We start from the raw sequence: 12,459 nt of genomic DNA on the forward strand, positions 1-12,459 counted from the left end.
GTTGAGTCTGGGGGTTAGCTCCCTCGTGCCCCAGGAGGCCCCTGCCTCTGCCAGAGGAGTCTGATGTTCCAGGGCTGGGACTCAAGGAGTTTAGGGTGTCCTGTGATTCCGGGGCTCCCCTGCTAAGAGGCCTCACTGTGAGGCCGGGGGCGCTGCCTTGCCAGTCCGCGGGATGATGGGGTGAGGGGCCAGGCGTGCATCTCCAGCCCTGTCCCCATCCCCAAGGCCACCACGTGGACATGGAGCTGAAAGGTCAAATGTGCTTTAATGCCGGGTGGCTCCCAGGTCCTGCCTGGGCCCCGGGGGAGTGGCGCTGGCTGGGCCTGCGGGCTGCCTGGCCTTCCCTCCCGGCTTTCCCTTCTTGGCCGTTGAGGCCTTTCTCTTGCTGGACAGAATGGGGGCTGGGGTGTTGGTGGCAGGGGGCCCCGGGTGGGGCGGCTGCTCCTCGTCGAGCGCCTTGAAGTTGAAGAAGTAGTCAACGTTGGACACGGTGTCCAGGATCTCAGGCACGCTGTAGTCGAAGGACAGCAGCTCCTCGGGCAGGCACAGCGAGCGGATGTCATCGGCTGAGTTCTCACCACTGCTGTCAGGCAGGGCCGGCCCAGGGACCTCGCACAGGGTACCCTCAGGCTCAGAGGCGCCTGGCAGGCAGTCGAAGAGCTTCATGGCATCCTCCAGCAGAACCTTGTCAGGCAGGGCCAAAGCTCTGGCCGTCTTGGGGGCCTTGGCCTTGCCTGCCCCCAGCAGGGCCCCCTCCTTGACCTCGGCCACCTTGAGCTCGCTGAGGCCCGGTGGGTACAGGGGCACCCCAGGTCGGGCCCCACTGCCCTGCAGCTCCTTGACGGGGAAGGCCAGGGGTTCGGGCCCAGGGAAGTGGCCGAGGTGACCCTGTAGGTGGCTGTAGGCGTCCAGGGGCAGTGTGGGCTCTGCAGGCAGCGTGATGAGTACAGGGGGCGGCTTGTCCTCCTTGGTGGGTGGGGGTGGCGGCGGGGCCGGGCCTTCCTCTAGGGGCGGTAGGGGCAGCTCCACGAAGGCGGCGGGCCCTGCGTCCCCAACAAAGCCCAGAGCCTCTGGCCCGGGGCCCTCAGGCGGGAAGTAGGGCAAGAGAAACTGGGGCCCCCCCGGTGCCGGCTGGTAGTGGGGGTATGGAGGCAGCCCCGGGGCCTTGAGGTAGGGCTGAGGCTCCAGGAGGTAGCTGCCTGGGGCGGAGGGGACCCCCGCTGGCCCCCCGCTGCTTGCTGCCAGCTTATACAGGGCTGCCTGGCCCAGGTCGGGGGTGGTCCACTCGATCCGATAGATGCGGGGGTCGAAGCAGCACCCGCATGGGGCCATCTGGAAACCTGTGGGCGGCAGGCGGGTGCCCTGAGAGCAGGCGCTGCCTGAGGGGCCCAGCCCAAGCCTGGGGGCCTGTTTGGGAGATGCCACAAGAAAACCTTGCCATTGGGGGACCCCTTTGGGGGACAACATAGATATTGCTTTGGGGCCCTGGCTGGGTGATGGATGACACAGAGCTTGTCTTTGGGGCTCATCTGGGGGACCTGTGTGAAGCATGGGGAGCAGAGGCCATGCCTTCGGGCTCCCACCTAGGGACAGGGCAGGGGCAAGATGGGCTTGCACACTCAAACCCACTCCCAGCCTCGTCAAGGGTTCAGGGGAGGCCGGTACCTGCTGGAGGGGCTGGAAACACCTCTTTCTCTGGGTCTGGGGGATGATACAGGTTCAAGGAGCCTGTGGACAAAGGTGCCCGGGTGGGTAGCGCCCTTAGGCGGGTGGGCCCCTGAACCCTCTCCAGCAGGTGCCCCCACCCACCCGATCGTACCCACAGCGGGAGGAGGCTCGGCGCAGGTGGGAGCAGGCTGGTTGCCCAGCGCCTCAGCCCCCTCCAGACTCTGCGGGCTGAAACCTTCCTGGGGAGCTGCAGGGGCATAGAACGGTTTGGGGTGCTGCATGGGGCAGCGGGGGGCCCGGTCCAGACAGGCCAGGAGGGCGGCAGTGGGAGCGCAAGTGGCCCAACTGGAGAACAGGCTGAGAACCTTGTGGGGTTCTGTTTGCCTGGTTACTCGGGGCAGCGGGTTCCAGCCTGCAGCGTGCCCACTGGTTGGGGTTCTGGGTGTTGGGGGCAAGCAGGGGCAGACGTTGGCAGAGATGGTCATCACCATGGGAGGGAGGATTCTGGGCCAGGCCTTTGCCTCTTCCAGCAACACCCCCCTAACAGCTTTGAGGCCGCCTCCTTCAGGCAGGCTGCCCTGATTCACACCCACACAGGCTGAGGCCCCCCGGGTCCTCAACCCGCTACCTTCTTGGGGGTCAAGGCCTCTCTGGGCACCAGCAGCACCCAGCTTGGGGCAGGGCCCATGGAGGCAGCTAAGAGGTTTGGGGAAGGTGGGGGCCGAGGAGGGGCTGCTTCAGGGTCACAGAAAGGCCCGGATTTTAAAAGAATAAAATTTATTGTACTCTCCTCGCCCCAGGGTGCCCCTGGGAAAGCCTGAGGCTACTTGTACGCGTTGGCCTTGTGCTTCGGCAAGAAGGCGAAGTTGGGGGGCACTGGCCCAAGGAGCATCTCGCTGTGGGAGAGCAGGTGGAAAGCAAGGTCAGGCCCAGGGCCTGCAAAGTACCCTCCATGACCCAGGGCCCCCGACTGCAGCCCCCCAACTCCAGCCCACCCAGGCACCTGATGCGGATCCAGTCAGCTGCCCTCTGGCTGGCCATCAGCGTCTCCAGGTAGTCGCGGCCCAGGTAGTAGGGTGGCCGCTCGTTGATCCTCTGTGGGAGCCGCTCCAGCAGCCCCACAGGCACGTACCTGTGGGCGGGTGGGCGGGCAGAACAGGCTTGAGTCAGCCCTAGCCAGCCACGGCCCACGCGCCGCCCACCCCAGCCAGCCCCGGTGCCCACCGGCACAGGAAGGACAGCCACTCGAGCAGAAAGCGCCGGGTCTTCTCCACGCCCTGTGTGTCCGAGCCCCAGTGCTCCAGGCCGTAGTTGGTAAAGCCCCGCAGGATGTCCAGGCGCTCGGACGACGAGATGTCCCAGTGCCGCTGCTCCTTGATCTCCGTGAACAGCCACGGCTTGAGCAGGGCGCCACTGTTGGACGGGTGACGATCAGTGGGCCCAGCCACCAGCCTGCCTGGGATCGTGTGGCCTCTGCTTCCATGGCCTGGCCTGAGCCGGAGCCCAGACCACGAAACCTACAAGCCTAGTAAGCCTCCCAGCTGTGTGCACACAACCTTCAAAGCACAGGACTTTCTTTTGTTTTTTCTGAGACGGAGTCTGGCTCTGTTGCCCAGGCTGGAGGGCAGTGGTAAGATCTCGGCTCACTGTTCAACCTCCGTCTCCCAGGTTCAAGCAATTCTCCTGCCTCAGCCTCCCTAGTAGTTGGGATTACAGGCATGTACCACTACACCTGGCGAATTTTTGTATTTTTAAGAGAGATGTTTCACCATGTTGGTCAGGCTAGTCTTGAACCTCTGACCTCAAATGATCGGCGTGCCTTGGCCTCCCAAAGTGCTGGGATTACAGGCGTGAGCCACACACCTGGCCAAAGCCCAGGACTTTCAACCCACAATCATCAGATCCCACAGCAGCAGCAATTTCCAGTCCCCTCTGCCGCAACGCAGCTGCAACTCCTGACATCGCTCTCTGCTCCTCCCATCTTGGGACCAACAGCCCACCACAGAACAGGGGTGGGTGACGGCGTGTTGGGTTCAGGGCACTGCTGCTGTGCATGAAGCTGGAGCTGGATCTCTAACATCCCTGGGCACTTACCGGGCAATCATGATCCCGGCGACACCAGTCTGCATGGCGCGGTTGGCATCCTCAAATGACAAGATGTCCCCATTTCCTGAGGAGACAGAGGCTGGGGTCTCAGGGAGACATGGGCAGGTGGGACCCTGGAGTTCTGCTCACCAGCCCTTCAGGAGTTTTGGCTGACCCAGTGGCTCCCATCAGGGTGGTACGAGGGGGTCCCAGGTGGGAAGGTGAACAGCCCAGAGGTGTGAGTGGCCAGGGGTGGTATGGGAGAGGGAGGTGGCTTCCTGGAACACCCACCGAACAGGGGCATGGGGCTGGCGGCCTGCACGCACTCCTCGATGTACTGCCAGTCGGCTAGCTTGGTGTAGCGCTGCTCCCGAGAGCGGCCGTGGAGCTGGGGGAGAAGCCGCCACGCAGGGTAGGAGGCAGAGAGTGAGACGCAGAGAGAAAGAGACCAAGAGAGCCAGGCTGAGAGAGACAGAGAGAGACACAGGCGGAGACAGAGGGAGGTGTGGAGGTGAAGAGGGAGGGATGGGAGGAGAGGAGCCATTACGAAGGGACGCGGGGTCGACCCCGAGGCCCCAATGCCCGAGGCGTCCCAAGACCCACCGTAACGAGTGCCACGCCCCAGTCCCGCAGCTCGGGCAGCAGGCGGTGTGCCAGGTTCACACGCTCCTGGACGCCCGTGCGGATCTTCACAGTCAGCGGCACATCCAGCACCTACAGGACGGTGGTGGGAGGTCGTGGGAGATGGTGGGAGGTGAGAGGTGGTGGGAGATGGTGGGAGGTAGTAGGAGACACTGGCAGACGGTGGGAGGTGGTGGGAGATGGTGGCAGACGGTGGGAGGTGGTGGGAGACGGTGGGAGGTGGTGGGAGGTGGTGGGAGACGGTGGGAGGTGGTGGGAGATGGTGGGAGGTGGTGGGAGACGGTGGGAGGTGGTGGGAAGTGGTGGGAGACGGAGAAGGTGGGATGTGGTGGGAGGTAGTGGGAGACACTGGCAGATGGTGGGAAGTCGTGGGAGATGGTGGGAGGTGGTAGGAGACGGCGGGAGGTGGTGGGAGATGGCGGGAGGTGGCGGGAAGTGGTGGGAGACGGAGATGGCGGGAGACGGCGGGAGGCGGCGGGAGGCGGCGGGAGACGGCGGGAGACGGCGGGAGACGGCGGGAGGCGGCGGGAGACGGCGGGAGGCGGCGGGAGACGGCGGGAAGTGGGAGGTGGTGGGAGATGGTGGGAGGTAGTAGGAGACACTGGCAGACAGTGGGAGGTGGTGGGAGATGGTGGCAGACGGTGGGAGGTGCTGGGAGACAGTGGGAGGTGGTGGGAGACGGTGGGAGGTGGTAGGAGATGGTGGGAGATGGTGGGAGGTAGTGGGAGACATTGGCAGACGGTGGGAGGTGGTGGGAGATGGTGGGAGGTGGTGGGAGGTGGTGGGAAGTGGTGGGAGATGGAGAAGGTGGGATGTGGTGGGAGGTAGTGGGAGACACTGGCAGATGGTGGGAGGTCGTGGGAGACGGTGGGAGACGGCGGGAGATGGCGGGAGGTGGTGGGAGGTGGCGGGAGACGGTGGGAGGTGGTGGGAGACGGTGGGAGACGGCGGGAGGTGGCGGGAGGTGGTGGGAGGTGGTGGGAGACGGTGGGAGGTGGTGGGAGGCAGGGCCCGGGGGAGTTGTTTGGGAGCCAGTGCGAGGATGTGGCTGGCCGTACCTGGTTCATGCCACGGACGATCTGCTGGAACTTGGTCGAGCGATTCATGAGGGCACAGCCCCCACCCTGGAAGAGACAGGCGGGTGGAGGGAGGGCAGGATGTGGGCCGCCCCAAGACCCCTCACCCCTGCTGCCTGGAGGCCCCCCACCAGGAGACGCCGACCTGCAGGAAAGGCAGGGACTCCAGGGCCACACTTGAGCCCAAACCCCTGACCCTCCACCCACGACATTGCCGGCTGGGTCAGTGCCTCCCTGCCCAGATGGGGAAACTGAGGCACACGTCCAGGGCCGCTACCTTCTTGTACACGAGGTCGATGGGGCAGCCGACGTTGATGTCCACAAAGTCCACCTCCACGGTGCGGCTCAGCAGCTCGGCACACTTGGTCATGGTGTCGGGGAAGGCGCCCTCCAGCTGTAGGTGGGCAGTGGCAGAACACGAGGGTGAGGGGAGAGTCCGAACTGTCCCCACTTGGCCGTTCCCTCCCCACTGGGGGGCCCTGAGCCAGTGGCCTCCTCTCTCGGGGCCTCCCCGGAAGGAGCCAAGGTCTGTCTGCGAGGCACCGGTCCCCGGCCACGGCCATCAGCCCCCAGAGGTGGATCAGGGCATCACTCCCACTCCACAGCTGAGGCCAGGGGGTCAGGGAGGCAACCAGGGCAGACCTGGAACCTGGCTCTGAGACAGGGCAGCTGAGGGCCCCTCCACTCTCCCTCCCTCGGGGTGGGCACTGACCTGGACGCCAAAGATGTCCTCACACTGGTGGCGTTTGAGTAGGGCCCACTCGGACATCTGGCCCTGCAGCAGGTTGGTGCAGACGGCCATCTCTCCACATGTCACATCTGCCCCGAAGCGCTTACAGATCCGTCGGAAGGGCAGGTTCCCACACTGCGGGGGGAGCAGGACAGACACACATGCTCTTGCACGCGCACACACACACACACACACAGCAGAACCCTGAATATGCGCCCCAGCCCTACAATCCAGTAGGTGGGGACAGACACTAAGCCCTGTTGGAATGACCACACTGCCACCCTGCCACCCGACCAACCACCTGACCCAGCTCCTACCGTGGTGAGGGGGGCCAGGTAAAGTTTGCCACGGATGTCCAGCTGGAGGGAAAAAAATACACACAAGTGGAGCTTGGCCTCCACCTCAGCTGCTGAGGCCCTGGAGCCTCCCTTCTACCCACAGTCACACTTGGCCCAAATGGTCTGGCTGCTTTGCTGGGCCTCTGCATGTGCCAATCAATCCCTTCACCAGGAATGTTCCTTTCCTCATCGTCTCCTCCACTGGAGAGCTTCTACTTAACCATCCAAACCCAGTCCCAATGCCCCCTCTTCCAGGAAGCCTCCCACATTGTCCCCCGCTGCCCAACCCTGACCCTCTGAGACTGAGAGTGTGTCCAGCTTTTTTTTTTTTTTTTTTTTTTTTTGAGATAGAGTCTTGCTCTGTTGCCCAGGCTGGAGTGCAGTGGCACAATCTTGGCTCACTGCAACATCCGCCTCCTGGGTTCAAGTGATTCTCCTGCCTCAGCCTCCTGAGTGGCTGGAATTACAGGTGCCCGCCACCATGCCCAGCTAATTTTTGTATTTTTAGTAGAGACAGGGTTTCACCATGATGGCTAGGCTGGTTTTGAACTCCCGACTTCAAATGATGTGCCTGCCTCAGCCTCCCAAAGTGCTGGGATTACAGGCGTGAGCCACCGCCCCCGGCCCTGTCCAGCTCTTTCTGTCCCCACCAGAGTGGGACCTCCTGAGGGCTGGGCCCAGGACAGAGCACAGAGAGGGAGACTCAGCCAGGAGCTCCCTCAAGGCACACAGCCTCTGACTCCCAGGCAGCTAGAACAGGAACGTGGACACAGCTGGTATTTAATAGACGCACACCAGATGGACAGATCTGCTACTGACATTGTCCTCAACACGTACCCGCTTCTTCTCACAGGGCCGCAGCCTGACCACGTCCTCATCCGTCAGGGGCCCGCAGGTCCGCACGGGGCTGCTGGGAGGGGTGCTAGTGCCCGGCCCTGCGGGGACCTGCTGGGCACCACAGTTTTCCTGCCTGGGAGCACCCTCGGCTGCCGTGCCCTCGGGGACAGCGGCAGCGGGTGTGGGGCCCGGCGGCTGGCCCTGGCTGAACCGGCGCAGGGCCTGCTCAGCTCGCTCGAAGCGGACCTCGCGCTTCCGCAGCTGCTGCTGCAGGGCTTTGTCCAGGCCGTTGCGGATGGACGGGGGCTGGGTCCCGCGGGCCGCCAACTCCTCCTGCACCAGGTTCTGTCCCTCGGGCCCCAGGTGGGCCCCAGCGAAGCGGCAGGTCACGCCGTAGGGGCACCGGCCCAAGGTCTCGAAGAGCACACAGCGGGGGCCCAGGTCGGCCGGCTTGGTCGCCAGGTAGCGCCCCACGTCGTGCAGAAAGCGGCAGCGATCACCGAAGAAACACTTAGCAGCCGACTCCTGCGAGGAAACAGGGAAGGAGTGAGGGAGGACAGGGAGACCCCGGGGCAGCCCAGCAGCCAGGGTTCAAACTCTAGATCACCCCTCCTGGCTCTTGTATCCCTGAGCAAGTCAGGCACCTCACCGTGCCTCTGCATCTCCATTTGTACAATGAGAACAATGACAAGCCCTACACTGTATCCCGAGGAGAATGAAGACGGAATGGCATCAGAGCAAGCTCACTGCTCGTTGCTGAAGGCCCAGGAGCTTTCTAACAATTACCCGCTGCCAGGAAACACACCCTGCTCCTGCCTGCCCCGGCAGGAATGCTCACGTGGCCGCACGTGCCTGGATTAGGGAGGGACACAGCCTGTTCTTGTCGTAGTGCGTGGGCTTCACATGGGGCCGGCCCTTGTTTTGTCCCCGGGCCCTCTTCTGAGTCTGCGGCTGCTCCCCGGGCTCTGCTGCCTCCTCCGTCTGCCCGTCCGCCGTCTGTCCATCCTCCAGCCGGATCCGCTTAGCCTCAGGCTCAGCCAGCTCATTGCCAGCAGGGTCTCCTACCTCGGTTTCCCGGCAAGTCTTCTCCTGCCCTTTGGCTTCCAGGAATTGGTGAAACTGCTCCTTGGTGGTGAGGTATCTGCCGACAGAAAGGGAAAGGAAAACCCTCCGAACATAGTCAATAAACACTGGGGAAAGGAGGCTAGAAACACTTGCACGTCCTTAAATCCTTCTGCTGATGGGGAGCTCACTACTTAAGAACCAGCCAGCTCCCAGCCTGGGAGCCCCTCACGGCCTCAAAAAAGACCTATTTTGTCCCTGGGTCCTCACTGTCCAGTGTTGCGCGAAACTAGTATCAGGTTCAGTCAAGAACGTCCCTGCGCACGTTAGGCTGCGAAAAACTACAATTCCCAGCATGCCTTGAAGCGGAGTCTAAGCCACGACATTTCCCAGCACGCCTTTCGGCCCTTCAAACACCGCAAGCCCCAGCACGCCCCGCGGCACTCGCTTCAAACCCAAGACCCGCCAGTAACGGCCGCTGGCAGAGCACATGCGCCGTACGTCCATATGCAGGGACTACAATCCCCAGTATGCACCGCGGGCCTGGCCTCAAATCCCACCTGCCCTAGCATGCACGTGGTGTCCTTCGCGCATGTGACAGTCCCCAACATGCACGATCTCAGGTACCTCCGCTGACCACCCTGCAGGCGGAAGAACGGCCCGGAATGAAGAGCCGGTGGCTTCTCGCCCTCAGCCGCTGCCTAATCTCCCGGCATGCACAGCTCGGACCGCGCTATGGGTGCCGGAAAAGGCCCTTGAGCTTCCCTCCTGCCCCGGCGACTCACTGACGCTTAATGGGCGCTACTCCCCGTTCCAAAGCTTCGGCTCCCGAGTCGCCACCACCACCATTCTCTAGAGGGGCCTCCGCCGTTCCCTCCGCCATCGGCGCCCCTCGCGCCCGCTCTGGAGTGCGGCGGGAAGGCCTTCCGGGTCACGCGTGTCTTTTCTGATTGTGCTGGGGAAATGCGCATGCTCATGTCGTTCCAATGACGCCATTGCTCGCTCGTGACGCCACGGGGGCGGTGCCTGCACATGGGTGGAGCCTCAGGTCCTATATAGCTAGATCCTGGCCCATTGCGAACTGGACTGCAATCGGCTTCTGGACTGAGGAAATTTAACTGTTAGGGTGTTTTGGAGGTTTTTGTCTTTGTTGTTCTGTTTGAAACGGTTTCGTTCTGTCGCCCAGGCTGGAGTGCAGCGGTACGATCAGGACTCACAGCAGCCTCATACTGGGCTCAAGCTATCCTCCCACTTCAGCCTCCCGAGTAGCTGCGTCTACAGACACGCACCAATAGGCCTGGATAATTTTTAAATTTTTTGTAGAGACGAGGTCTCGCCAGGTTGCCCAGGCTGATCTTGAACTCTTGGGCTCAAGCGATTCTCCCACTTTGGCCTCCCAAGCATTGGGATTACAGGCGTGAGCCATGGTTCCCGGCCCCTGCTAGGGTTTTTAAAAATGTAAATTAGGGGTCGGGAGCGGTGCCAGCACTTTGGGAAGCCGAGGCGAGCGGATCACCTGAGGTCAGGAGTTTGAGACCAGCCTGGCCAACATGGTGAAACCCCGTCTCCACTAAAAATATAAAAAATTAGCTGGGCGTGGTGGCACATGCCTGTAATCCCAGCTACTTGGGAGGCTGAGGCAGGAGAATCTCTTGAATCCGGGAGGTGGAGGTTGCAGTGAGCTGAGATCACGCCATTGCACTCCAGCCTGAGGGACAGAGGGAGACTGTCTCTAAATAAATAAATAAATAAATAAATAAGGCCGGGTGTGGTGGCTCACGCCTGTAATCCCAGCACTTTGGGAGGCCGAGGTGGGCACATCACCAGAGGTCAGGAGTTCGAGACCAGCCTGGCCAACATGGCGAAACCCCGTCTCTACTAAAAATACAAAAATTAGCCAGGCGTGGTGATGGGCACCTGTAATCCCAGCTACTCACGAGGCTGAGGCAGGAGGATCGCTTGAACCCGGGAGGCGGAGGTTTCGGTGAGCCGAGATCGGCCGTTTCACTCCAGCCTGGGCGACAGAGCAAGACTCCATCTCAAAAAAAAATAAAATAAAATAAATTACACTACTTTTATGCAGGACATTAGTTTCAACAAATAATTAGTTGAGCATCTGTATGCCAGATGCTGTGCTAGATGCTGGGGGCGTGGTAGTAAACAAAACGGAGAAATCATTACCTTTAAGAGCTAACTTGGGAGTCGGAAACACAGACGAAAAACATAACACTCCTCGGAATTTTGGGGATTGGTTCCAAGACCGCATATACCAAAATCCGCGTATACTCGTCCCCCAGTCGCCCAACAGAATCCCTGTATAGGAAAAATCCGCCCTTTGTATCCGCAGGTTTCCCATCCTGCCTCCGCATTTGGTAGGGGTTAAAGAACCCGCGGATACGGATGGCCAACTGTATTTTATTTTTCGAAGGCCACTTATAAGTGGATGGATGCAATTCAAACCCGCGTTGTTCGAGGGTCAACTGTACATAAGTAAATTAAACCGTAAGTGAGTAGGTAATAAAGCAGTAAGGTGGATTGGGAATGCCACCCTTGGCTGTTGGAATTTTTTTCTTTTTTTTTTTTTAAGAGGAAGTCTCGCTCTGTCACCCAGGCTGCAGTGCAGTGGCGCGATCTCGGCTCACTGCAGCCTCCACCTTTCCGGTTCAAGCGATTCTCCTGACTCTGCCTCCGCCTCCCAGGTAGCTGGGATTACAGACGCCCACTACTATGCCTGGCTAAGTTTTGTATTTTTAGTACAGATGGGGTTTCATCATGTTGGCCAGGCTGGTCTTAAACTCCTTGCCTCAAGTGATCCACCTGCCTTGAGTGTGAATCACCGCACCCAGGCACATTTTAACTGTTTTTGAGAGACAGAGTTTATTTATTTATTTAAATTTATTATTTACTTATTTTTAAAAATAGACTTATTTATTTATTTTTTGAGACAGAATCTTGCTCTGTTGCCCAGGCTGGAGTACAGTGGCGCAATTATAGCTGACTGCTGCAGTTGCAGTTGTTAACAGGCTGGCAAGGGAAGGCTTCCTGGGGAAGGTCATGTTTGAGAGTATTTGGAAGAGCCGTGGGAGAGAGTTGTAGGGATATCAGAGGGAAAAGTGTCCCAGGTGGAGGCAACAGCCAGTGCAAAGGCCCTGAGGCAGGAGGAAACGTCCTGGCATGTTGGAGGAACATTGAGGAGGCCCATGTGGTTGGAGCAGAGAGTCCAAGGGGGACAGAAGGAGGAGGCCAGGGGAGGGAGGTGAAAAGGTGCAGGTTTTGCAGGACCCAGTGCACTTTGAGAAGGACTTGGTCTTCTACGTGAGTGAAATGAGAGCCACGGAAGGCTGTGCGCCAAGGAAAGCTGGATCTACTCAGCATTTCCCAGAGTCCCCACCAAGCCCTGTTGTGCCCCCTAAAACTCCCTATTCCTGGAGAAGGTTTGGTGTGCACAGGAAATTCAGGGTTCTGGACTCAGCCAAGTTTGAATCCCCGCCCCTCCACTTACCAGCTGGAAACATTGGGCATCTCATTTAGCCCCGTCATGCCCCAGTCACCTCATCAATAAAATGGGCCAGATAAAAGTATCTCCCTTAGGCTGGGCGCGGTGGCTCACGCCTGTAATCCCAGCACTTTTGGAGGGCGAGGCGGGCGGATCACGAGGTCAAGAGATCGAGACCATCCTGGCCAACATGGTGAAACCCCGTCTCTACTAAAAATACAAAAATTAGCTGGGCGTGGTGGCACACGCCTGTAATCCCAGCTACTTGTGAGGCTGAGGCAGGAGAATTGCTTGAACATGGGAGGTGGAGCTTGCAGTGAGCCAAGATCGCGCGACTGCACTCCAGCCTGGTGACAGAGAGAGACTCTGTCTCAAAAAAAAAAAAAAAAAAGAAACGAAACAAAAACAGATGGGGAAACTGAGGCCCAAAGAGGGAAGGGATTTGCCCGAGGCCACAACAGGCTTGGAACCTGCTTTTCCAGGACCTGGGAGAAAGTTGAGGGGAGAGCGGGCATTTTGTCTTCC

General features: G+C 60.2%; 2 protein-coding genes across 2 annotated transcripts; both read right to left on the minus strand.

Moving 5' to 3' along the window:
• Positions 1 to 240: 240 nt before the first annotated feature.
• On the minus strand, positions 241 to 2,430 carry PRR22 (proline rich 22). The gene is made up of 3 exons (XM_055371395.2): positions 1,820 to 2,430; positions 1,666 to 1,728; positions 241 to 1,340 (listed from the first exon to the last, which is right to left on the minus strand). The coding sequence occupies exons 1-3, from the start codon at positions 2,157 to 2,159 to the stop codon at positions 265 to 267; spliced, it is 1,479 nt and encodes a 492-aa protein (XP_055227370.1). The 5' UTR covers positions 2,160 to 2,430; the 3' UTR covers positions 241 to 264.
• Positions 2,429 to 9,429, minus strand: DUS3L (dihydrouridine synthase 3 like). Its single transcript, XM_031006941.3, has 13 exons — positions 9,224 to 9,429; positions 8,229 to 8,517; positions 7,377 to 7,901; positions 6,519 to 6,560; positions 6,184 to 6,336; positions 5,749 to 5,865; positions 5,454 to 5,519; positions 4,357 to 4,467; positions 4,045 to 4,141; positions 3,763 to 3,838; positions 2,893 to 3,081; positions 2,672 to 2,800; positions 2,429 to 2,564 (listed from the first exon to the last, which is right to left on the minus strand). Exons 1-13 carry the CDS (start codon positions 9,319 to 9,321, stop codon positions 2,492 to 2,494), a joined length of 1,965 nt encoding a protein of 654 aa, XP_030862801.2. The 5' UTR covers positions 9,322 to 9,429; the 3' UTR covers positions 2,429 to 2,491.
• Between the last annotated feature and the right edge of the window lie 3,030 nt (positions 9,430 to 12,459).

The sequence above is a fragment of the Gorilla gorilla genome, chromosome 20, assembly GCF_029281585.2.
Source record: "Gorilla gorilla gorilla isolate KB3781 chromosome 20, NHGRI_mGorGor1-v2.1_pri, whole genome shotgun sequence".
Classification (NCBI taxonomy): domain Eukaryota; kingdom Metazoa; phylum Chordata; class Mammalia; order Primates; family Hominidae; genus Gorilla; species Gorilla gorilla.

Coding starts and splice junctions, on each gene's coding strand:
- DUS3L (XM_031006941.3), bottom strand. CDS start 9,321: ATGGCGGAGGGAACGGCGGAGGCCCCTCTAGAGAATGGTGGTGGTGGC. Junction 5,866..6,183: donor AGGACATCTTTGGCGTCCAG/GTCAGTGCCCAC, acceptor GCCCACCTACAG/CTGGAGGGCGCCTTCCCCGA. Junction 4,142..4,356: donor GGGGCGTGGCACTCGTTACG/GTGGGTCTTGGG, acceptor CTTCTCCCCCAG/CTCCACGGCCGCTCTCGGGA.
- PRR22 (XM_055371395.2), bottom strand. CDS start 2,159: ATGGTGATGACCATCTCTGCCAACGTCTGCCCCTGCTTGCCCCCAACA. Junction 1,729..1,819: donor CGAGCCTCCTCCCGCTGTGG/GTACGATCGGGT, acceptor CTTTGTCCACAG/GCTCCTTGAACCTGTATCAT. Junction 1,341..1,665: donor GTTTCCAGCCCCTCCAGCAG/GTACCGGCCTCC, acceptor TGCCGCCCACAG/GTTTCCAGATGGCCCCATGC.